This window comes from Bombus vancouverensis, chromosome 3 (genome assembly GCF_051014615.1).
Source record: "Bombus vancouverensis nearcticus chromosome 3, iyBomVanc1_principal, whole genome shotgun sequence".
NCBI lineage: Eukaryota > Metazoa > Arthropoda > Insecta > Hymenoptera > Apidae > Bombus > Bombus vancouverensis.
The window spans coordinates 10,822,626-10,845,848 of record NC_134913.1 but is presented as its reverse complement, the minus strand read 5'-3'; the positions used below and the strand labels follow the sequence as shown (position 1 = coordinate 10,845,848).

General features: G+C 33.9%; 4 protein-coding genes and 1 long non-coding RNA gene across 7 annotated transcripts in view; 4 read left to right on the top strand and 1 right to left on the bottom strand.

The window, feature by feature from the left end:
• Window positions 1-72: 72 nt before the first annotated feature.
• On the top strand, window positions 73-2,626 carry LOC117165810 (tax1-binding protein 3 homolog). The gene is made up of 3 exons (XM_033349201.2): window positions 73-408; window positions 661-789; window positions 875-2,626. Exons 1-3 carry the CDS (start codon window positions 352-354, stop codon window positions 1,061-1,063), a joined length of 375 nt encoding a protein of 124 aa, XP_033205092.1. The 5' UTR covers window positions 73-351; the 3' UTR covers window positions 1,064-2,626.
• Window positions 2,627-3,087: 461 nt separating this feature from the next.
• Window positions 3,088-4,758, top strand: Sec61beta (Sec61 translocon subunit beta). Its single transcript, XM_033349217.2, has 3 exons — window positions 3,088-3,405; window positions 3,494-3,690; window positions 4,220-4,758. The coding sequence occupies exons 1-3, from the start codon at window positions 3,403-3,405 to the stop codon at window positions 4,305-4,307; spliced, it is 288 nt and encodes a 95-aa protein (XP_033205108.1). The 5' UTR covers window positions 3,088-3,402; the 3' UTR covers window positions 4,308-4,758.
• A 741-nt stretch (window positions 4,759-5,499) lies between these two features.
• LOC117165870 (uncharacterized) lies at window positions 5,500-11,534 on the top strand. 3 transcript variants are annotated; one of them, XM_076617424.1, is made up of 7 exons: window positions 5,619-5,637; window positions 5,856-5,958; window positions 7,492-7,723; window positions 8,315-8,476; window positions 8,578-8,785; window positions 8,856-9,051; window positions 9,499-11,534. In XM_076617424.1, the coding sequence occupies exons 3-7, from the start codon at window positions 7,541-7,543 to the stop codon at window positions 9,689-9,691; spliced, it is 942 nt and encodes a 313-aa protein (XP_076473539.1). In that variant the 5' UTR covers window positions 5,619-5,637; window positions 5,856-5,958; window positions 7,492-7,540; the 3' UTR covers window positions 9,692-11,534. The 3 variants fall into 3 exon arrangements, with proteins under 3 accessions (XP_033205208.1, XP_076473539.1, XP_033205209.1); XM_033349317.2 differs by lacking the exon at window positions 5,856-5,958 and having other exon boundaries at window positions 5,500-5,637; XM_033349318.2 differs by lacking the exon at window positions 5,619-5,637 and having other exon boundaries at window positions 5,649-5,958.
• Window positions 11,535-11,847: 313 nt separating this feature from the next.
• fax (failed axon connections) overlaps window positions 11,848-23,223 on the bottom strand; it is a 55,072-nt gene continuing 43,696 nt past the window's right edge. Inside the window, exons 2-4 of the mRNA XM_033349314.2 lie at window positions 15,809-16,147; window positions 15,247-15,384; window positions 11,848-14,726 (exon numbers count right to left, since the gene is read on the bottom strand). Of these exons, the coding sequence (XP_033205205.1) occupies window positions 14,370-14,726; window positions 15,247-15,384; window positions 15,809-16,147 (834 nt within the window). The 3' untranslated portion in view covers window positions 11,848-14,369. The remainder of the gene's footprint in view (window positions 14,727-15,246; window positions 15,385-15,808; window positions 16,148-23,223) is intronic.
• On the top strand, window positions 18,596-20,079 carry LOC117165871 (uncharacterized). The gene is made up of 3 exons (XR_013058069.1): window positions 18,596-18,678; window positions 18,807-19,630; window positions 19,715-20,079. It is a non-coding gene; the product is annotated as an uncharacterized LOC117165871 (long non-coding RNA).

Sequence of the window (23,223 nt, the reverse complement as noted above, 5' to 3'; positions counted from 1 at the left end):
TAGTCAATGATATTTTCTACGATACACTATTGGAACGATATTTTCCTATCTATATCGAACAGTACGCATGGCTGTCAACGTGAGAACGAAATTGTCTTAACTTAACTGATCTTAACAACGCTGAAGTGTACCAAGCTTAACGGTATTGTCCGATTGATTTCACGTTCAGAGTGAACCAAAATTTTTCTGCTACTTAATAACACGTTTTTCTAAATACATCTTCATACACACATCTTTGAATAGTTGTGTGATCGGTACATTGGTGTGTATAGTGCGTGAGCAATTGGTGGTAACGTTGAATCATCAGAAGCAATTGTCAATCTGATCTCATCAGACACAAGATTTATCATTATGTGCGCGAAAATGGCTTTTCAGCATCAAGCTGGCACTGCTATGGAATGTTTAAGCGTAAGTATACAAATGATACTCGTTCGATTATTGTCAAGTATTTTTTAGGCATTGAACTTCATGATTAATTTAATTTCTTTTTATTTTTTACAATATATAATTTTATTTTTAAATTCTTTCTGATTTTTTTTGTTTTCATACAATATAAATTGGTACGATGCAATAATCATGGTAAAAGATATTCATGTAGTAATATTAAACAAAATATTCTATTACGAACAAATTTTACTATGTACTTTATTTTATTTTTAGATACCAATTATATTGGTAAAAGAAACGGATGTTAATGAAAATGGGGAAGAAGTGATGAAGTGTGGCTTTAAAATTGGAGGTGGAATTGATCAAGATTTCAGAAAAAGTCCTCAGGGTTATACAGATAATGTAATGGAGATTAATATGATATAGGATATTGTAAATGCATCCCATATTGTCAGATGTTATTAACTGATATTTTACAATATTGTAGGGTATATATGTAACTGAAGTTCATGAAGGATCACCAGCAGCAAAGAGCGGTCTTCGTATACATGATAAAATTTTACAGTGCAATGGGTATGATTTTACAATGGTAACTCATAAAAAAGCAGTATCATATATCAGAAAGCATCCAGTATTAAATCTATTAGTAGCCCGTAAAGGAGTAACAAGTACTTAAATACCAAATAAGAGATCAGTTTGGTCTAAGAAGAATATTTATTTCGCTCTATACAATAACAAAGTCAATTTATTGGAGCTATATGTCTGCCAAATATTGTATTAGATTATGACCAGTAGTAAGATATCTTTGAGTTAGTTGTCACAAAATGATTAAATACTTTGTATTTTAATTTCTATTTTTAAAACATATTCGTAACAATTATTTACGATTCCAATTATAATAGGGCATAATGTTAATTGATGCACACTCACTGATTGTTATGGTTACATTGCAGGCATAATATCCGTTTCTAATTGCAATAAAAATAAAGCATTAGAGCAATAGATATATATGTATAAAGGTCCTGTTATGGTTCGTTATTGTTGTTGAAAAAAATGTGATTGTATGGAAATGTTTTTCTGATAATGGCTAATGATGCTATCATTTATGTAAAATTATGCTTAAAAAGCGTGATTTAGATGCGCCTGCGTAAAAATCGTACTATATAATGTTTATTGTATATCAAAATTTGCAACAATATTCCTTGTGCCAAACAGTAACTGCTGCGCTGGGTCCATATGAATATTTCTTAACACTATGTATATATTTACATACAAAAAGAAGTCTTATTTGAATGACAAGAAAGTGAAGCGTTTTTCTTGATTGGTTTTTTAACAAAAGAAATAATTATATGGATGAGAAAGTCATTTTAATTTTTTAAGTATTTCTATATTGTAAAATATATAACAGAATGCCAAAGCATAATGAAGTTACAGTAGCTTAGATATGCAACATACCTTTACAAAATTTTGTATTGCTAGTATATCAATATATTACTGTAAGATTCGTATGAAATATTTCGAATTTATGCATTTAAAATACTCTACAGTGACTGAACAATCATACAATAATCATTGTTTTGATACCGTTGAAAAGGTATATCTAATTTACACAAATAAGTATTGTATATTACATGCAACTACTGCATTTATAAGCATTTACAGAATATTTTCTGTTATTGGCGCAAAGAGAAGTATCATTGAGACTGTACACTCTGAGACCAATAGAAGTATTAAACTTTGTATTTTATGAACTTTTTACTTTTATTAATAATGAATGCATTTGTGTAAAGATTTACATGTAAACAACGGCAACACAGTTTCGTATTTTTTACCTTACATTGGCTAAAAATGTACAATAAGTGAAACAAAAAGGAGAAAGTTCCTGTAACGATATGTACGATTTTCTTTTATATCATGGTGTGAACAATTTTGTAAGAGATAGTGTAATATGTTGTCATAAATTTATAACTAGTCTGCTAAAACACGGAAAAGATTAACGGATAAAATTGTAGAACATAAATTATTATGCGTGCGACCATTATACATGCACGTATACTTAAGATCTTTTGTATAGAATCACAGTATGACAAATTACATGCATTAATTCGCGCGATCTATACTTATATAAAAGTTATATGTTATTTATTACCAAAAATATAATTAATATAGAAAACTGTGAAACACAAACTAATGATCATATATTCTGTAAATAACAAATAAATGCCCTATACTATCATAAGTATGTAACATTATAGTTTTTTTTTATTTAACAAAATCGATGAAATTGAAATTTTATAAAATTACAAATACTTAAATCATTAGCGTGATATTTCGTGATATTTCAAAATTTTTCACTTTTATTATGTTATATATCAAAACATCTTATTTATATCTTTGTTTCATTTTTATCTTATTTTAAATTTGATAAAGCAGATAATTTTTAATATCAAGCTATATTTTACAATTAAATTTGCCGTACTGTGTTCTATTTATTTTATGATCTAATAAGTTCTACAAAACTTGCTAATTTAATTTGAAAATAATTATTTATGCAACTGCTCATTTTTTTAAAGATAATTGGATATTATTCACAGACTGTAATTATATATAGTTTGATAAAATGTTTGGTCACGATTCTTCACATGAAAACGCGGCATAAAGATCAACGCTCACGCATCACTATGAATTTAACGGCATATGATGACGTGTCTGGAGCTCACTACGTGGATGGTATGCATGTGACACGTCGGTTTATACCGTGCTTTATGCTAGCAGTAAACGTTTAAAACTAATTGGTAGAAGGTTGGCTTTGCACGATACAATATTACCAAGTCACTTTATTCCAATATTCTCTTAATGTTGCTCACAAAAAGATAACGAAACGTATCTTAAAAAAGTGAAGCGAATCCGCATATTAATTCATTGTGAGTTTAAACAAAATTTTAAATTATAAAACAAACTTTTCCTTATTTGGCATTTTACTGACGAACAAGCGCCAAGAAAACATAACAAACAATGGTAAGTATTTTCGTAAAAATTTTAAATAGGAAATGAAGACAGTTTTTTGTGTAGAAATTTATGGTTATATTTTGTTTATCTTTTTAAGCCTGCTGCAGCTAGTTCTACTTCAGTTGGAGCCACGGGCCGATCGCCAAGCAAAGCTATAGTACCTAGAACAGGTGGTGGTGGTACAGTTAGACAAAGGAAAACTGCGACAACTACTTCAACCAGGAGTAGAAACACAGGAGCTGGTTCTGATGGCATGTGGAGGTTTTATACCGATGACTCTCCTGGCATCAAAGTGTAAGTAAACGTAAAGTCTTGAGAAAAAATATAGAGATATAGAATTCAGATATGTATAGTTGCCCATGAAAATATTTGAATACCAACTGCAGAATTTTTTTATAAACATATTCAAGACATTTATTATAATATATATAATATATAAGACATTTATTGCAAACATATGGTTAGTGAAAAATTAATATAAAGCATGAATAGTAGCCTTAAACACACAATTAGTATTACAAATGGTCTCGCTAAATATTCTAGTTTATTAATATAGGAAATTATTGACTGTTGAAATACTGTAGTAATCTTTGCAAAGTATATGTTTCTAAGAAATATCTTGTAAGTACTATATATGTCCAGATCTATTTCAAATTTTATCAATATTACGTTTATTGACAATAGTCGTGTTTTGCTCTAGTACTAATGAAATTTCAAAATATTGTTTATAATATATACATAAAATGTTTCTAGAGGTGTTGAAATAGTTTCATGAGCTAATATATTTGAGTCAAATGCTAATAATCTAAATATCTATTTACAGAGGACCAGTGCCTGTGCTTGTTATGTCTCTTCTCTTCATTGCATCTGTCTTCATGCTTCACATCTGGGGCAAATATACTAGATCTTAAAATCTAAAATAGGTATTAGCTTAAGAAAAAAATGAAACAATTGGAACGAGTTGTGCAGTGCAGCTGTTGAAATGAATTAAAAAGAAGTTGAGGATATTGTAAAAATGGAAGATCAATAAGATTCAAGAAAACATGCTACATTTTTAATATTATTTTCTAATTCATTTAAGAGAAACAGAGCACTGCAAGTTATAAATTATTACATTTCCATACACAATGGATCTCTATACTTTTTTATCGCGAAGGAAGACCAAAATGTAACGCGCGATCATAAAGCACTTATTATAATCATTTATCTTCATCAAACTGGATTTTATAACATTTATAAGAAGATACGCATTGAGAAGCGTTATCTTATCTAAGACATAGTTATTGTTTGTAAAGTTACTATTATAATAATATAATGTACAATACTAAAATAAATTATTCTTAATTCGATTTGAAGAAACAATCTACTAATTCTTTTTATTTTCATCCATCTTTGTATAATTACAAAAAAAATTCCTAAGTTCAATACCAAACTCGAGCATTTTAAAAGATGTCTCTTAAAGGATGCCCATTGTTTTTGCAAGTACAAATGAATGACAATACAAACGAAAAGCGTAATGCGCCATGTTCCATTTAACTGGAAACTCACCCGCGCTCGCGTGTACGTATTGATTCCATGCTGAATGGGCGCAGATCACAGCGCTCTGAGAGAAAAGAGCAATTGTGATAAAATAACTATGCAGAAAGCAGAAAAACAATCATTTTATCGAAAAAAGAGAAAAAACCATCTTTCATGAAGACGTTACCTATACTTACAAAAAATGTATATACAAAAGTAAACATCATATACACGTACTTAAAGAACATGAAATAAATTAAAAACCTTATAGTATATCTTTACCCCTTTCTAAATCATTTTAAATAACAAATTATAATAATTCTTTCTAATGTAAGATATTTTAATTCTACCTACTTTTAAGTAAAATAAACTTTTTCTAATGAAATCACTAATGGTAAAGTAATCATGAGGAAAAGTATTAATTATGGAAATAATTATAATAAACCATAATGCCAGATGGTCAATCTGAATCGGGAAATCCAATAGGTCGACACCATAGAGTAATAAACAAAGAGAGACGCGTAGCGTAGCGAGAAAAGGACGGAGCTAGAAGAAAAGCGCCGATGCGCTCGCGGTCGTTTCATAGCACGTGATCATGGGTTTCTCGTTTTAGACTCGACTCGACATTGAATCCCCTCGTAGTCCTGCCGCTGCTTGTCGCCGCGGGTGGAAGTAAGTCCACCCGTTCTGTTAGTTACTACGATGATGTCCCTCTCTGTCGAGGTAATTGTCGTATCCCTTTAACCGATGTATATACCATCGCACAGACTCTGTACGTTCTTCATTAGCTAAAAATTCGCGCTACTAAGATATTGTGACTTCGCTGAAATTTCCGTGGTATTCTCGAGGTGACAGTGGCTCGTGTGATCCGCATTCATCTCCAACGTAGCGTTGATGCGTAACTTAAAAATGGTTAATCGAATAACAATTAACGGTTTCAGTTTTGATATTTGGCGATACTCGAGCTCGTGAATGGTGCTTCGCGTTGTTTTTCATTGATAACATCGAACAAGTTGCTTCTTCAATCTTCATAGTAGAAAAATGGTAGGAATTTTTTATACTGGCTCAAAGTGGTGATAATGTGCACTTCCGGAAATTCGTATTGTTTTGAATAAATAATTGATATTTCAGAGTTTCTTTCTTTTCTTTCTTTTCCTTTTTCTTTTTTTTTTTTTTTTTTTTTTTTTTGAGGAAGATACGTTTTGTCTTATGATTGATTAAAGATAGAATTGTGAGAGTATATAATGCAAAAGTTTCGAATTAAAGAACGGTAAATACAAATAATGATTTTTTTTTTGACTTTTTTTATGACTGAAAATATTTTGTGAAATCTCACTGCATTAGATAAAAGAGATTATTTAAGTGTTACGAGTATATGTTGTAAAAGGAATGGTATCTTTCTGAACATTTTTTGTGAGGATATTGAACAAACTGAACTGCATTGCGACGCTCTACGATGCAGTGGCAGTTAAATGATCATAATGTTGACGCAGGAATCAAAGTTATACAATGAAATATATTAACCAAACTAATGGAGAATATATAGCATCTGTATTTTTAACTTCGAATTAAAAATTTTTCATTTTTAAACATTGTACCTTTATTTTAATCTTTCACATTTTTATCTCAAGTTGACACACATAAATTGTTTTAAGTTTCTATCAATAATTTTATTGAGATTTGACTCCAAATTAAGCGATCCAAGTTATAAAATAAATGTTATAAAATGTTATAAAATAGATTTAAAAAGTTATAAAATGTTTTTTCTTCAGTTTCAAGTAGATATATTATGTTTTTGGAAACATACTATTCTTATTGAATAATGCAATTGCAGTACGCACGAACCGATATAATTTATAAATGAGCCTACTTATAGATATCAAGGCTGCTTATACAAGAAACAAAATAGAATCATAAAGATGTCAGATGTTTGAGTTATGTATCAACACATAATCTTCTCAAGTCTGATCAGACCGTTGCTTATACTACTTACCAGTTATAACACTGCTGTTCCAACTACACTTATTACGCTTGTAATCTACTACATCAATCGTATTATAAGCAATTACAGTAACACAAATTGCTAAGATATTATATATAAATGACATTACAAGAACACAAAGAATAAATTTTCTTTCATTTATTAATTCCTAATTATTTTATTAAATTACTTTATTTGATTATATTCATTATTAATAATTACGGAATTATGAAAGACTGACTAGATAATTTAAACAAATTTAAGGAAAGAAACATAACCTGTAAAGGACTATTATGAAGTACAAAAATAAAAAGTTACAAATAACCCTGACATTTAATTATTACCTAAAGTTATAAACAAGTAGTTCAAATATCTAAATACATAAAAAAATATAACCTTTAAAGAAATATCATAAAATATCTAATTACATAAAATAAAATGACATAAAAAAATTATTTACGTAATTACATATGAAGTTATGAATAGGTGACCAAAAGTTCCATTCTGTAATGAAATTAAAACAGTAAAATTCTAGATCTCTATCTAACAAAGCATATACATGAACGCACATGTAATATCTTCATTAACGATTCCAGATTCGAAAATAGTTCATCGAGCGCGGGAGTGGGCAATCAACTAGGATCAATGGCGGTCGATATTTTAGACGAGGACCACTTCGCGGTGAGCGCGATCGTCACCGTTGGCATGCAAATCATCTTCTTCACGATTGCGGCGACCTTTCAGCTGGACAAATTAACGGATTTTGCCGGCGGCACGAACTTCATCATCCTCGCCCTTCTCACTTTTTTTCTCGGCCAAGTGGGCAAGGTATTCTAATTATAAAACCGCTTCCATGCTCGTGCTCGTGTAAATGAACAACAGACCGAAATCATTTAATCGAAAATGCGCGGAAAGATACATTTGAACGTTTGATTCAACCGCCACAGTTTATTTTTACACGACCGTTTGTTTTCGAAAGAGATCTATGGCCGCCATTAAGAGGTAATTCGAATACTTCCTCTCAGGTTCGAGGAACTATTAACGTATCTTTATGAAATTTACCATAAGGTATTTTGGGGAAGTGTCTTATAGTAATTTTATATTATATTGTAATAGATTAATATAATCCACATCAGTAAATTCATCAAAAGCTTATATTATCTATAATTGTAAATTATTAAATTATAAGTGCAAATAATTTAAGATTATTATAAAAAAATATAATATTTAACATTGAATCTTTCTCTATAGAGAGATTAGAGATTAAAAAGAAAATTGCTTTCTATCATACAACGTATCATACAAATAAAATGTATGTTAAATGTATCAATAGGTAAAACTTCTAAAATTGTTGATTTATTATCGTATAAATAATTTGTAAATTATTAATTTATATTTGTGTAAACAATTGTATCGTAGCCTTATGACAGCAGGCAGCTTATGGTCACCATATTCGTTTGCTTATGGGGTATTCGTCTTTCTGGATATCTGTTGTATCGAATTATTAAAATTGGTCGTGACAAGAGGTTTGAAGATCGCCGCAGTAACGTGATTCGCTTCGCTGTATTTTGGACATTTCAGGTGACAAACAATTTTAAGATTACGCACAGTTTAGTCAAAATCAAATATTTGTTTAGAACACAATAAATATGTATATATAACTAATTAAAATTTATTTTTAGGCTATATGGGTTTATGTAGTAAGTTTACCAGTGATTATCATCAATTCACCGCGGCATAAAATACCACCAGCTCCTAAAACTATGACAACATTAGATAGCACTGGTACAGGACTCTTTGTGACCGGTTTATTAGCCGAAACATATGCCGATTTACAGAAATTCTCTTTCAAACAAGATCCAATAAATAATGGAAAGTGGTGCAATGATGGTATATTTTTTATACTAAACTTTTTAAAGTGTTATTCAAAGTCTGCTGTTTACTTTATATTTAATTGCAGGATTATGGCGACTCTCCAGGCATCCAAACTATTTCGGGGAAATAGTGGTATGGTGGGGTATTTTCACGATATCGTTAAACGTGATTGAAGGCTTTGAATGGATCGCTATAGCTTCCCCAATCTTCACTACAATTATTATCCTATTTTTGTCCGGTATGCCTCTATTGGAAAGAGCTTCTGATGAGAGGTATCGCGAGTAAGTTCCCGATTTACAACCCATGTATCACTTTATCAAATCATCAGTCTTTACTAATTCCTTGTCTTATAATATCGTGTCATAATCGTGGTATAGATTATTGTTATGATTCAACAAAGGTAGATTGTGTATTTCAATGTCTACCTTCAATTCTACAAACTGTATATCACAGGGGAAAGAATATGATATTCAAATTCAATTTTCAAATTCAATAATCACTTCTATGTTACCAAAACTGACTTTTTATCTGGTTGTGAGATTAAGAGACGTAAACTAAATAATTATTTTAACAATTATCATAATTAACCCAACAATACTGTTTGAGGATTAAAGTAAATATAGCAGAGATCTTAAGACAATGGGTTAAGTCTTATATAAATCTTTTATAAAATGTAGTATGTAATAATACGAAAGATTTGTCGAGAAAAATATTTTATCATCTTCCAGTAACGCCGAGTATCGCTATTACAAGCAATCCACATCGCCATTAATTCCAATGCCACCATCCTTCTACGTCGAGGTGCCGTACTTCCTGAAATGCCTCTTCTGTTGTGAGTTTCCGCTTTATGACTCGTTGGACGTGAAACCACGATCAGCCGTCACTGAATCGACATCAATAAGTTTAGCTGCGTCCACGTAGCTATAGTCACACGCCGGACGATCAAATTCAAAGTCCGGCGTGCAGTCGTCCACGGCTAGTACAGCCTTTTGAGGAGGCTGTCATGATTCTTTGCATTTTACCGTTCGTACAGTTCTTTCAAATTGTTTCACTCGCTTGAGAGTGATGGTTAAGATATTACATATGAGAAACCTTCAATAGCAGAGTTTAAGACGAACTGGACAAGTACCTATCATATTTTTTATGATGTTAATATGTTGCAATGACACTTTTCAGAATATGCGAATTGCAAATATTAATGTTTCTTGTGATATGAGTTCAAAAACGCAGATAATATTGTTAGATAAGAGAATAAGGGTAAAATGGAATTATGCGATTACGGAATTAATGTGTGTTACAATATTTTGCTATATATCTTGTTAAATGAATTGAAAAAATTATTTTCTAAATTTATTTGCGAATCTGATTGATTTGACATCTTCGAAAGTTTAGAGAGTTAAAACTCCTAGGAAGGATGATATTAAGAGATATTAAAGAACATAAAATATTAAATCAATATTAAGATCTTAATTACACTACCTCGAACATGGTACTCTAGATCGAGTCCATAATGATATTTAGATTAATATATATAATCTTGAAAATTAATTATATCTATGAAAATATAAAAATAAATGTGCGATAAACTGTAGAGATTTGAAGCTATGTAGTTTCTGCTGAACTTCCTTTTGTTTTATGAGATATTTGACAGTAATTTATTACATATTACGAATATGTATATTAATTTCTTTAAATATTAGTCTTATATAGACAGAAATTATTTTTTTAGAAAGTAAAACATTGGTTATATTCCAACAACAATTCTTAGAACATGATTAAAATATTTTTGAATCAGTAGGGACCACATGTATAGCAATATTAGTTGCTTTCGTCTATTTTTACATATCTAGAGAATTTTCTGACTTTCAGAAAATAACTTACTATCGAGTTACACGATTGATAAAAATATTTTAATATAATAAAAGGAGAGTTAATATCTAAAAGTTTGTGTTTTTAGTTTCTAAAGTTGATTTCTGAGTTGATTATTGCTTTTACAAACCTGTTATTAATCTTTATAGACTAAGCATTGTTGAAAAAAAAGTCGATTAAAAGAAGTTTTAGGAAAAGTTAAACAGAAAATAAAAATTAATGTGTAACCATAATCAAATCTAAAAGATTCGGAAAATAAAAAGCTATCTGCGTGACACTGAATAATTGTATACAGGTTAATCGTAGCGTTAAATTATAGCAATATTATACATATCTTGGTGCCGAGTAGAAGGTCGTAAAATAAAGCTTTAATTACTAAAAAGTATTATTAAGCTGTATTCTTTTAAAAGCAATCAACAGTAAAATTTTCTCAAACTTGTATGATAAAAATGAAAGAGTTATATGTCTCATTAATTCAAACAATTTGGTACAAACAAATTTAAAAAGAATACAGCTACAGTTGAAAATTACGCCAAATTAAAAGTATTCTATTGTAAACTATCTTACAGAATCGTTTCAATCGTTCGTTGTTATGTAAATCTTCAGATTTTAGATAATAAACAAGTCTAATCATACTTTTATTCTATTTAAATGCTTCTTCCGTTTTATCATCTTCGTCTTATGGCACTTTTGAAAATAAACTAAAATAAACATTAATTTCGACCATTGTGAATATATTTTTTTTATTGTGTTTTATTAAATTTCTAACTCGACATCGACAATTTTGTTCTTATTCATTATTTATAATATAATGCACATATTGTTCTACTTGTTTCTAATTATACTTTAATTTCATTTATGTATATATGTATATCAATATAAAACTTATATCAAGGTTTGTGTGAAAAAAATTATTGATCGTACAGCTTATACACGACGTATGTACATATTCGTTATAATTATAACATAATTAAAAAGGGGGGATTAAAAAATGAAGATTTCTCTTAAAAACGAAACCTAAATTACGTATATCGCCTAACCTAAATTTGCATGCAGTGTATACGTGCTACCTTTAAAAATGCACAAGGAGAAAATATGTGTCGCAAAATACAAGCAATACAAAATAAAACGTTGATTCTTCTTTTTTCTGTTACTTGTAAAAAATAACGTTCATCGTGTCAGGTCGGTTCAATAAAGATCGATGAAAATTTCGTAAAGATGACATTATATTTATAAACACATTTTATTTGTTCGTATGTATTTCGTTAATAAATGGTGATATAATAATGACAATGAAATGTATAGCGCCGAGCATAAAACGAGCAGTCATATTATAATTATTATTATTATTCCTCTTATAATAATCTTACTGTACTGGATGTGTGCCTACCTACTGTGCTTACAACGTTTATGGTCTTGTTTTCTTATTACTTGCTGTCTCCTTTTCATTTCTTTCTTTCCTTTCCTCTTCGTCTAATTTTTCATTATCTTATTATTTTACTCGTACTCGTAATAATCCATAATAATTAATAATAATAATAATGTAACCACGGGTGTAAACGTATGCGTTGTTCCTAAGGTATAAACAGCTTCCACAGACTAATTGTTTACTTGTTTTTTCCTTTTGTCCTTTATGTAATCGTAATCGTCGTTTAATTATAGTAAGCTACTTAAATATTAATTATATTAAACTCGTGTCCTCGTGGAATTATTTTTCTGACCAACGCTTGCTAAAAAGCGGGTCTCGTACAAAAAACACTCAATTCCCGTTCGATATAACATTATACATCAAAATGTCTGTACTTGTGTGTTTATGTGAGCGTGTATGTGTTTGGTGTATTCTCTGTGTGTAAATTGTTTTTTTCCTTCATTTCGATGCGTGAAAGACACTTTTTTGTATTTTCTTTTTTTTCTTCTTTTACTTCGTTATGTAAAATTTTCCTCACACATTCGAAGAAAAAAGTCATCTAATAAAGTTCAACTAACACACGGGGGCAGCACAGCGTTTCATTCGTTTTTCTTTTTCTTTTATTTTTAAAAAATTTTATTTCGTTTTCGAATATCAAAAGGAAACACAGATAGAGGGAATCGATATTTGTCTGATGCCTCTTTCATAGTTTCCTTTTGTCTCTTTGTTTCATTTATATTTTTTCTTCTTGTCTCGATGAAAGAAAAAGAAGAAACAAAGCGCCTGAAACGATTTCAGAGCGCGATGACGGCGCCGTTTCCGCTTCTAGCGGCGCCATCAATCGGATTGCATCCGCGTGCACGCAATATAAATATCTCTAATAATATACAAATCATCGTAAATATTATCATTTACCGTCGATCCGCAATCGCAAATGATCCTTCGTTCATCGAAGAGACGTTAATAAATCGTAAAAAAATCACAACTCGACGCACGCACATACGTAAGTGAGCTTTTACTCGAGGTGAAACTCGTATAAAAAAATAAAGATCACGATGCAAATTCAAGACAATATGAAAAACAGTCATTATTCTTTTTCTGATGCACCTGACAATTCGATCTCTGATTATCGTTGCATGAAAAACGATTTCTGAGAGGTCATTCGAGTATTCAAATGTATCAAAAAGGAATCTATGATATATTACGTTTTGAATGATGATTATTTGAATGAAGTCCCATTGTGTGGAAAGAACGGTTAAAAAATGCAAAATATTAAAATCATCACATATTAAATAGCAATTCTAAAAGTACGGACATGTACATGTGTGGCTAAAGAACACGATCAAACGAAGATCATAATGTGATATACGGTACGTTGCTGGAACGCTAGGTACGTAACTCATTTTGCACAGTAAGAGCCAATGGTATAAGAAGCGACCACAAGACGCCTTCTCCCTGAATCAGTGTCAGGGGCGCTATCTATCGTCCTGTCTCGCAACCATAAACGATCTTGCTCCTTCGCATTAAACTGCATCGTATACAATACACATCGTGTCTATCCGCACGACGAATACGATGCATTTCATTTTGGCCACTGTCCAGCGAAGAAGATCTCTCACACACCTGAATGTATCAGGCTATTGCATTTGATATATTGCAAACCTACGATATTCTAATGACTTATAAGATAGCCCCGTTTCTGTTATTACTCCTCCCACTCTTCTTTTTTAATCCAGCTTTCATTGTATGTATTATCTTTCGCGGGGGGAAAAAGGGCCCTGGGTCGAATATAATAATAAAGTTTGTTGTTCGATATTGGGTGTGCTGGGGTGTCGATGAGAAATGGCGTAACGTGTTACGAACGTATAAACGAAGTATTTAACATTATGAGTCTATTTTAATATCTATACGTATAAGTAGAGAGCTCTAAACCTGAAACCCCCCTACTACCCTCTTTTTTCTTGCACTCATCGAATTTCTGTCGCTCTATCATTTACGCACATTCTTACCCCTCCTCCTTATCATCATGCTCTCTATATACTCATTCTTTCTCTTTCTCACGCACGCATTCTCTCTCTCTCTCTTTCTGTTCCTTTCTGTCGAGCATTCCACACGAAACGCGTTCACACTCATTTACACACACATGCAAACGCACACACACGCTCATTCTTTCTCCCGCACTCCCTTCTTTTTCAACCCCCTCCCCCCTTCTCTATATCTTACCAGATCACACCCTCAATTTTCTTCAGTTTCAAATCTTCTTTTTCCTTTCCCTTTTTTTTTTTGAAAGATTTATTTGTTTGCATGTCCACTCGAGACAGCTTATTTCCCTTCTTTTTCCTTTTCTTTGTTCTCGTCAACTTCCTTGTCCTTCTCCAGCTCTTTTTCTTCCTTATCCGCCTTTTCTTTGTCACCTTCTTTCTCTTCCTTTGATTCCTTCGACTCCTTCGCGTCCTCCTTGCCTTCCTTCTCCTCTTGCTTTTCTGGCTTCGGTAGGTGCGTGTTCATGTCAAGGGTGGAGCAGATCTCATCCCAATCCGGGAAGCATCGCTCCTTCATTCGCGAACAGTGACCAACCAAGTTTGGACAATTCTCCTGCATGTAATCTCGGAGACTGTACGGCGTGTCTTTGTCGATATAGAGGATTTGGGCAAGGTGGGCGAATGCCACCACGTCCAACTGTTTCAAATATAAAAGTATTTTAGCAGAGATTAAATATGAATGAAGATTACGTGAGAAAACATGATAAGTACATTTTTGTCAAATTTATAATTTCAGTGTTACCGTATGACTAAAAGGGAATATTTTAACACATTTTAATAAAATATTGAAAGATGTTAAAATATTGTGTCTCAATTAATCCAAAATTGTTATTTATTTGACTTCCTCCATAATTTAAAAAATATAATGTAAAATATCAGAAGCTTGAAAGTTTCTTATAATATTGACGTATTGGAAGAAATTAAAATATTTTATTTTAATGTTACAAAAAGCTTTCATCGCTTTTGATATCTTATATCTTTTAAATTAAGGTAGAAATATATGTTTAACCCCAAAGAGGAATTTCAATAACACATTATTACTTGAAAATGCATTGAATTTGGAAATTGCTGTCCTATAGCAAATAGAAAATGTGACTTATCGTGCTTTTCCGCAGTAGTTTTCAAATAGATTTGCTAAAAAGTGAATCAACATTTACCGTAGTCGGCTCATCTCCAAAGAAGAAGGGCTTGTCGGCAAGCATGTCGGAGAGAACTTTGAGATCGGCGCAACCGAATTGGGATATCTCTTCTGGGGTATGCACACCCATACCCTGCGCCTTCACTTTTTTCGCACCCTGGAACAAGTACTCAAATATTTAAAATATTACATTTCATATAGACGTAATCATATTTTATTAACTCAAATATGCCCAATCCATCTCATGAAACATTTTGAAATATTGCTCCCTCCCTTATATATTAATTACAAAATTTTCATATTATTAAATGAAATTTTCTTAAAGAGGGCCATCTTTGCCAAAAAAAGATTGATTGCGATAAATAGCACCATAAAGTTTAAGTAGAACATAATAAAATTACTTTTTAATCATTCTCTTCCAAGGATATTGGGTATATCTGAGTTAATTGTTACAATAGATAATTAATTAAAATTTTTCTTAATTTAGTGATACATCTAGTTATAATCTATCCCAAAGATTGAATATTCAAAATATAAGAAATTTGTTAGATATAACAACGGGATTTAGAATAGGAAATTACCTTGCGCCCGAATGTAAGCTTGAAGAAGAAGTTGAGGATACCATTAGGAATGCGAGTACCGAGCGCGTGCTGGAGGTTCACCTTGTAACCCTTCAAAACTTGATCGAGATTCTTGATACGCCAGCACATGACAACCCATACCAGGTGATTTTCGATCATCGATATCATTGCGTGAGAAACGCTTCGTTGCTCAGCCGTAAGGACGGCGTCCAAATCCTTGTCGAATTTCGCGCTTAAGTCGCGAAGGATGATGGTGCTATCCGCGATCTCCTCGCCGTTCAACTCGACGAAGGGCAATGCTCCTTTCTTAGAGCGGAACTTCATTTTATGGTCCACATTCTGAAATCAGAAAGAAAATAATAAAATTTTAGATCTTTTCTTTTATTGAAATCATTAATATATTATTACTATAAGAAATATTTTCATTTAGAAAACAAAATTTTAATTATTAATATTTTAATTATTAATAATTATTAATATTCTAACTGCTTTAAACAAACTTCTTTTTATATACGGAGATTTGTAAATTTGAAATTCCGTATTTCGAAGTGGAGAATACTAAATAACCTAAGTATTTTTCGTGCTTTTGAAAATTAATTTGCAAAATTTGGGAAGCAGCTTTTGGTGGAAAACAGCATTTGGTGCTTTCCAAAATTGCGGCAGTTTCCTCAAAAAATCACTAGAGTATTGTTACGCATTTTTTAATGACACCCTCTTCATGTGGATCCGTCATTTTGGATATAATAAAATCTATCCAAAAGAAATATAATTTTCACATTATACACAATGTATAGTGTAATAAGTACATATTTCTCTCGGGATAGACATGCTTTATATTGAATATTTGGTACGCAATGTTTGAAGCGTGTGTGCTCGTGGGATCGGAAGCCTTTGCGATACAAACTGTAAATTCACAGGAAAAAAAACCGGAAAAAGTAAAGGAACACCAAGGGGCTTCAATAGCGTCACGACTAAGGCGCGCGCTACTGGTGCTGTTGGCTCGAGTTCGAATCCTGATACGAATAAAGATATACACTTACTCCATCTTTAATTCCATTCTACTTCAACATAAATAAAACATATTTTTCTTTATCAATATGGATTTCTAGATAAACATATGTACCACTAAGTTCAAAAGTATTTAATTGGTGCATTGAAATAAATATACAAACAGTTGCACCTGTAGCAAAACACGCTACATTTATACGCGTCAGCGCCACACACAAGAGAGTACACATCCTCATCCCACATCAGTCAATAATATCTCTGGTGTTCCTTTACAGGTGGGATCATATTGCAAAACAGTATTGTGGTATATACTATACTATATTATACAACAATAGGTCTGCAAATGACTTCAATGCATATATAGTTTCAAAATAGAGAACGATTTCGATGAAGGACGATAGATGATAATAAGCTACTTAAGAAGAGTAATAAATCTATATTAATGTTTCTGCAAATAAAAAATAAAATTCCAGTGAGTTAATCATTCTGATATGACATTAATATGTAAGGATATGAAAATTAATACGGATGTGATCCACTTTCTTCAATCTCCGTTTACAATGGGTAAGATTTAAAACACTGTCAATGGGAATAATAACATTTATATTACCTGAGATTTCACCTCAGTACATAAGAAACTTTCTAGCTATTTGCTGGCCATCTGTTAGCACATTTTATTGTGAATGAACGGTGACCTAGAATCTCTCGATTTACGACTTTCTTTAAGCAAATTGGTACAAAATGATAAATGACACAGCATGTGTATGCAACGTTATTATACATTTTTGGAGAATCAATGAATATAGTAATAGTAGAATATTAAAAATTCTTCCGGGTGCAGTAAATATAACTCCTCATTTTAATGTTCTCACAAATTATATATTCTATTCGTATTTCCATTCCCTCTTCGTCAAAATTACTAGTTTTAACATAAAGAACATTTCAACCTATTCCATTTTAACCCTGTTCTCCTTTTCACCTGTTTATATGGACCACATTGGTTGTTTATATATCTGTGTCAATAGATATCATGTATCATATAGTCGAGAACAAAAATAAGGACAGGTAGTAACAGTACATAGGTATCAATAAAGTTTAATCGAATTGGTAGTAGTGTTATATACTTAAGTTTCAATTACCTTATATACTCACAGTATATAAATTATTCATTACATAATTGAAATTAAAATTTACATTTCTGTGTAAAAAAAGAAGCCGTATTTAACGAAACTTTACTAATATCTATTTCTACTATCTGTTCACTTATTTCTGTTCTTAATTGTGTATGCACCTACAATTTAGTTCTCAACAATTCCCTAAAAAACCAATATGGCGTCGTTGTCGAATCGTCGGTCAAATCCATAAAGAACAAAGGATACTGAAACATGAGGACAAAGAAAAATGCCAAGGAAACATGTCAATTACGAATCGACGAGCGGAACAAATGGTGCGCGCTCGTGTCTATAGAAATCACCTGAATTAACCGTACAATAATGTACGAAGAGACCGGAGCATCGAGTCCGGTCCCACGAAAAGGGGAACAACGTCGCGATATATATACGTGGGAATACCTCTTCGGAAAGAGCTCATCATCGTCAGCAATCAGCGATTGCCGCATGCAGCTGCACCATCATCGGAAATAAACGAAAGTAAGTCGAATAGGAAGATCTCTCGGTTCGATGATGAGAGGAGAGGCGGGAGGCGCGTTGAGGATAGGCCCTAAAGAGCGCAGTACGCGCAGCTTCCGTGCGCATCTTCCCTGTGTGAGTGATAATAGCGATGATGGAAACGACGTGGACGTTTACGACGGCAGCGACGGAGGTGCAACTGCTGTTTTGCAATACGAGTGCGTCGTGATAATGGTGAGTAACGAACGGGTGGTACAAGAAGGGGTGGGAGTAGGAGATGAGAAAAGAGGTGAGGGGGAAAAGAGGTTAGGACAAGGGGGAAACGAAGAGCAGCGGAGAATATATACCAATGTGAATTTCAGGCAAGAGAAACGGTCTAGGGAGAGAGACGCAAAGCGGGAAAGGAGAAAAAACAAACAATCGAGGGGGGAAAACAAATCGAGAAAAAGAGAAGCTTAAACTGGAGGGCAGAAAAAGAAGAAACCGGGTACACATGTGCAACGGTAGCCGGAAAGATAAAGGGATATGGAGAAGATACACTATATATGTACTCTCTCGTTTTCGCTGCAATATTATTGGAAACGAGCGTCCAGGCTGGACATTGAACTCGCGCGTTGTGTTTGTTTCGAATACAACGCGCGACGAGAGAAAATGGAGGAAAAAAATGGTCGCGAGTTGAGCGCTGAAGCCATACCCGAACGGAGGGACAACGACTTGAGCAGAAAGCATGAAAATCCGATATGCCGTGGCAGAATTAAATATCCTCTGGCGTAAAATCAATGCAGGCGGTCGGTACTGATTAATTCGCGGGTCCACGGTTCCGCAGATGGCGCGGTGATCGTGGTATACCGGTGTGGCCCGGCGACGATCGTTAAAAAACGTCCGCGCGCATTCAAAAGCGCATAATAACCGGGAAAAAGAGAGCGAACCGACGCCGTGGAATATCGCGGAGAAGCGTGTATCAATTTCGAGAGATGAAAAGTCGAGCAGAGGCGGAAGGTCGGTGGAGTACAAATTACCGTGGGGCAGCTGCCCTCCGTTTGCGATTCCCGTCGACTCGCGTGTATATAACACGAGACGATGCGCGCATGCGCGTTCTCTGTGTACGTTCACTTGCACATCGAGGGGAACTAGGGTTGAAGAGGGAAAACAAACCGACGCGAAAGGGAAAAATAAATGCGCGGAGGTAAGACGAGTACAAGAGGGAAAAAGAAGGGAGGCGAGAATCCTAAGCGAAAGAGAGATAACCTAGCAAAGTAATTTTCTTCAGATGAGAAGAGCCCCCGAGAGAAATAGACTCTTCGATAAAGCTGCAGAAAACAGTCTAGGAAAAATCGGACTAAGGAAAACATTGACCGAACATTGTGGGACGATGTGGAAAATACGAAACCTGAAGAAAAAGGGCCAGAGCACTCTACATAGGAGGAGGAAGAAACAGATTGAAAGAGAAAAAGATGAGATGAGAAGGAACGAGAATGTAAAAGAGAAGCCAGAGAGGGAATCAGGGAGTGGTACAACAGCGAACCGTCAAGGAGGGGGGCATGCGTGGGGTTAGAGAGGGAGAGGCAGATAGAGGGAGCATGAAAAACGAGAAAGAGCGAGAACAAGACAAAGTCGAGCGAAGCGGGGAGAGAAGGGGAGGAGAAGGATAAACGGAGGGTGAATGGGTGGGTGGAAGGGAGAAGAAACATGCCAGAGGACGATGAACTCTGGCGGTAGGCAGCTTCCGTCGCCTGGCAACGTTCTCCTCCCTTTTCCTCCTCCTCTCCCTGAGGCTCCAAGCCGTTATGTCGTGGTATCGTACGTAGGCAGTCCTCGTCATGGACGTAGTAGTCGTGTCATCGTCTTCGTCAGTGACGATCATGGTAGTCGTTGTTGTATTTTCACGTAGTCGTGGCTCGCAGCTTGCGCTGCGTATTGATCGTACGGGATGCTGCTGCTAGCTGCTGCTGGTTGCTGGCTGCTCCAGCGCTGGCTAACAGTGAGCTTTAGCCACAGCCCTACACCAAGGACCAATAGGACCACCACTTTCTCTCTCTCTCTCTCTCTTGACTTTCTACTCGGCTTATACTCACCCATTATGGTTGCCCAAAAATGAAAGTAAATGCAGTAAACTATTGTTACTGTATCGTTTTAGACGATAGAAAAACTTCTGGTTGGTTAATTTGATAGGTGTGGTAGTTGGATGATTATAGAAAAACATAGGGATGTGATAATGAATGTTCTTTCATACTGTTTCATTTCTTGAAACCGTAGAAGAATAAAATAACGATTTGTATTTAGAAGAGAAAATGTGCCCAAGTTGAAATTGGAAAATGTTACAGACATTAAAATAATACAAAATACTATAATACTTAAATGCAGAAGATTCACATAGAGATGATAATGATATAAAGATCTAAATATATACGTAAAATGCATGAGAAAATTCTGGCCATAATTTTATACGATATCGTTCACATACTCAAAATCCATTAGCCATGCATCACATGTGCTACATGTGTGCAAAATGTGAACATCAAATCAATGACCCTACCGTGTCTTCTCCCCATCAAACGTCGAACCTTCGTCTAATTATATCGCAATATATCTGAAAATAACCCAACTTCATCATCAGCTAACTACACCTATCACTTGTACCAATACTATGCTCTTACTTTACCATATATAAAATAGGAAAGCGACATGTTTCACAACATAACCATATTTCTTCCACTAGACACGAGGCATACAAATGAGGCGCAGATACATCTAACTCATGAGTAAGTGTAATTTATATATCTCTATCATTTTCTACATGTATTAATTCTACTACTTTAATCCTTCGCTATAACCAAAATCATAACATTAATATATTACTGTATTTTCCAGCACGACAATAATACATTGGCTTCGAAAAGGATTAAAAGTAATGTATGGAGCATACAAAGGGGACATAAATACGTCCACAACATTTCTATTGTTCGCCAATTGCAAGAGGAAAGCGCGCGTTCACCGACACCTACACGTCGTGCAGAAATGTCGGACGGCTATCAATGGTTAGAACACGTCGTCTCGATGAAAATACCAGCGAGAGGTGAATGGTTCGCGGCACGTGAAAATAGTTTCACTACACAAGGCTATGTCGTAAAGTCGGCCGCTACCGCGAAGAACCGATCGAGCCGAAAATGAAAGCAAACGCGAGCCGTGACTGCCAAGTCCAACGAACCTGCCACTTGGCAGCCGACGTCCGTGCTCAAGAGTGTCTTTAATACACTGAACCCGCTAAACCTAAATCCATTTTAACCGCGGAGTGTCGGTGCCCGATGTTGGCACAGAAAACTGTCACTGGCATCCATGAAATTGCCAGTGATCCGTTCGACACGGTTACCGATGAGTCAGCCGATTTTCTTGAATGAAGTTTCTTTCTTACCCCGTGTTAACGAGACTCGTTGAATTAGGGGATGGATAGGACGATTCTAATCGGTCATGAAACACATACACGAAATTATTATTTGATGTACAGGGATGAGTCACGTATATGACTCACGAGGGAATAGGTGCACAGGGTGTAATTCATGCATGAGCACCGTTGCAACTAAGTTTACAAAGAGTCTCGCAGTAATTTATAGCCACGTAATACGTGAAGAACTACTTTGAGAGAATGACAGCGAAGGAAGTTGTAAAGCAGGATATGTTATTGATAGTTTATAGTTACAGGTCGTTAAATGTGGCACGAGGTTTGTAGAAGGAAAGTGTCAAAACATGAGGAGTGAAGAAGACATTTTGTATAGCTGAACGTGTCCTACTTTTCTGTAACACGTTTTTTACACGCTCTTTTAAAATTAAATTAATGGCTACAATTTTATTGTAATTTTATATAATGCACTTGTAATCTTATCCACCAGAATCTCTTTTTTGCTAATGAAACTGGCGACTAATGAAACGTAATATAATATACAGCGTTATAAGGATTCCTAGTATCACATTATCAATTCTATACTAGTACCATTTTTCAGAACAAGAGAAACGATTACATGCATCATAGAGCTTCTAGTACCACTTTTAATCTTATCCAAATACACAAAATTTAATATCATGTAGCAACAAAAATCTCTACATATATAAATTTACGAAGAAAATAACATTTAATATAGTCAAACGAGATCTATAGAAATAATTCTCTACCTGCTATTATTAACGAATACTAACTATAAACCAAGAAAAAGTACTTTTCCATCTCTATACCTTGTCGATACACAAGAATTCCTATACTCCACCAAACAAACCACCAAGTTAACCCAAAGAGGCGGTTCTCATCGTTAAGCATCCACTTTTTCCAAGAAATACAGCTTCAAGAAAAACGGAAACGTGAAATTGCGCAGCGTATCTGACAATGGGTCTCTTCGTTGACGATTGTCGCGGAAAATATCTCAGAATACAGAAAGTAGGAAGAAGTTCTTTCTTTCTTTTTTTTTCTTTTTTCCTTTTTTTGTGTATCCCTGAAACAATGGGCAATTTGTTGCGTAAAATGGCCGTAGCTCGGTCACTTTGATGCGCTTCGACCTTTCGAGACCGCCGGTGTACCTACCACTGTAATGGAGAGGACTGAAAGTGGTCCCCATTCTCTAACTCGTACACACCAGGCTGGCCGGCCTATCTAACCGTTAACAAATGACCCTATCGCTCGATTACGTCCACCAGTTGGCCAGAAAGAGAGAAGGGTATCGAGGGGTTATAAAAGAGAAACAGAGACTTTCTGGACGTGACAGAATCGTGGTACCCCATAAATATTCCTAA

What these genes read in the sequence shown, in the direction of transcription:
- LOC117165810 (XM_033349201.2), top strand. Translation starts at nt 352, where the DNA reads ATGTGCGCGAAAATGGCTTTTCAGCATCAAGCTGGCACTGCTATGGAA. An exon ending in CTGCTATGGAATGTTTAAGC is followed by an intron (nt 409 to 660) that starts GTAAGTATACAA and finishes TTTTATTTTTAG; the next exon opens with ATACCAATTATATTGGTAAA. An exon ending in CTCAGGGTTATACAGATAAT is followed by an intron (nt 790 to 874) that starts GTAATGGAGATT and finishes ACAATATTGTAG; the next exon opens with GGTATATATGTAACTGAAGT.
- Sec61beta (XM_033349217.2), top strand. An exon ending in GACTCTCCTGGCATCAAAGT is followed by an intron (nt 3,691 to 4,219) that starts GTAAGTAAACGT and finishes ATCTATTTACAG; the next exon opens with AGGACCAGTGCCTGTGCTTG.
- LOC117165870 (XM_033349317.2), top strand. Translation starts at nt 7,541, where the DNA reads ATGGCGGTCGATATTTTAGACGAGGACCACTTCGCGGTGAGCGCGATC. An exon ending in TGGAAAGTGGTGCAATGATG is followed by an intron (nt 8,786 to 8,855) that starts GTATATTTTTTA and finishes ATTTAATTGCAG; the next exon opens with GATTATGGCGACTCTCCAGG. An exon ending in TCTGATGAGAGGTATCGCGA is followed by an intron (nt 9,052 to 9,498) that starts GTAAGTTCCCGA and finishes ATCATCTTCCAG; the next exon opens with TAACGCCGAGTATCGCTATT.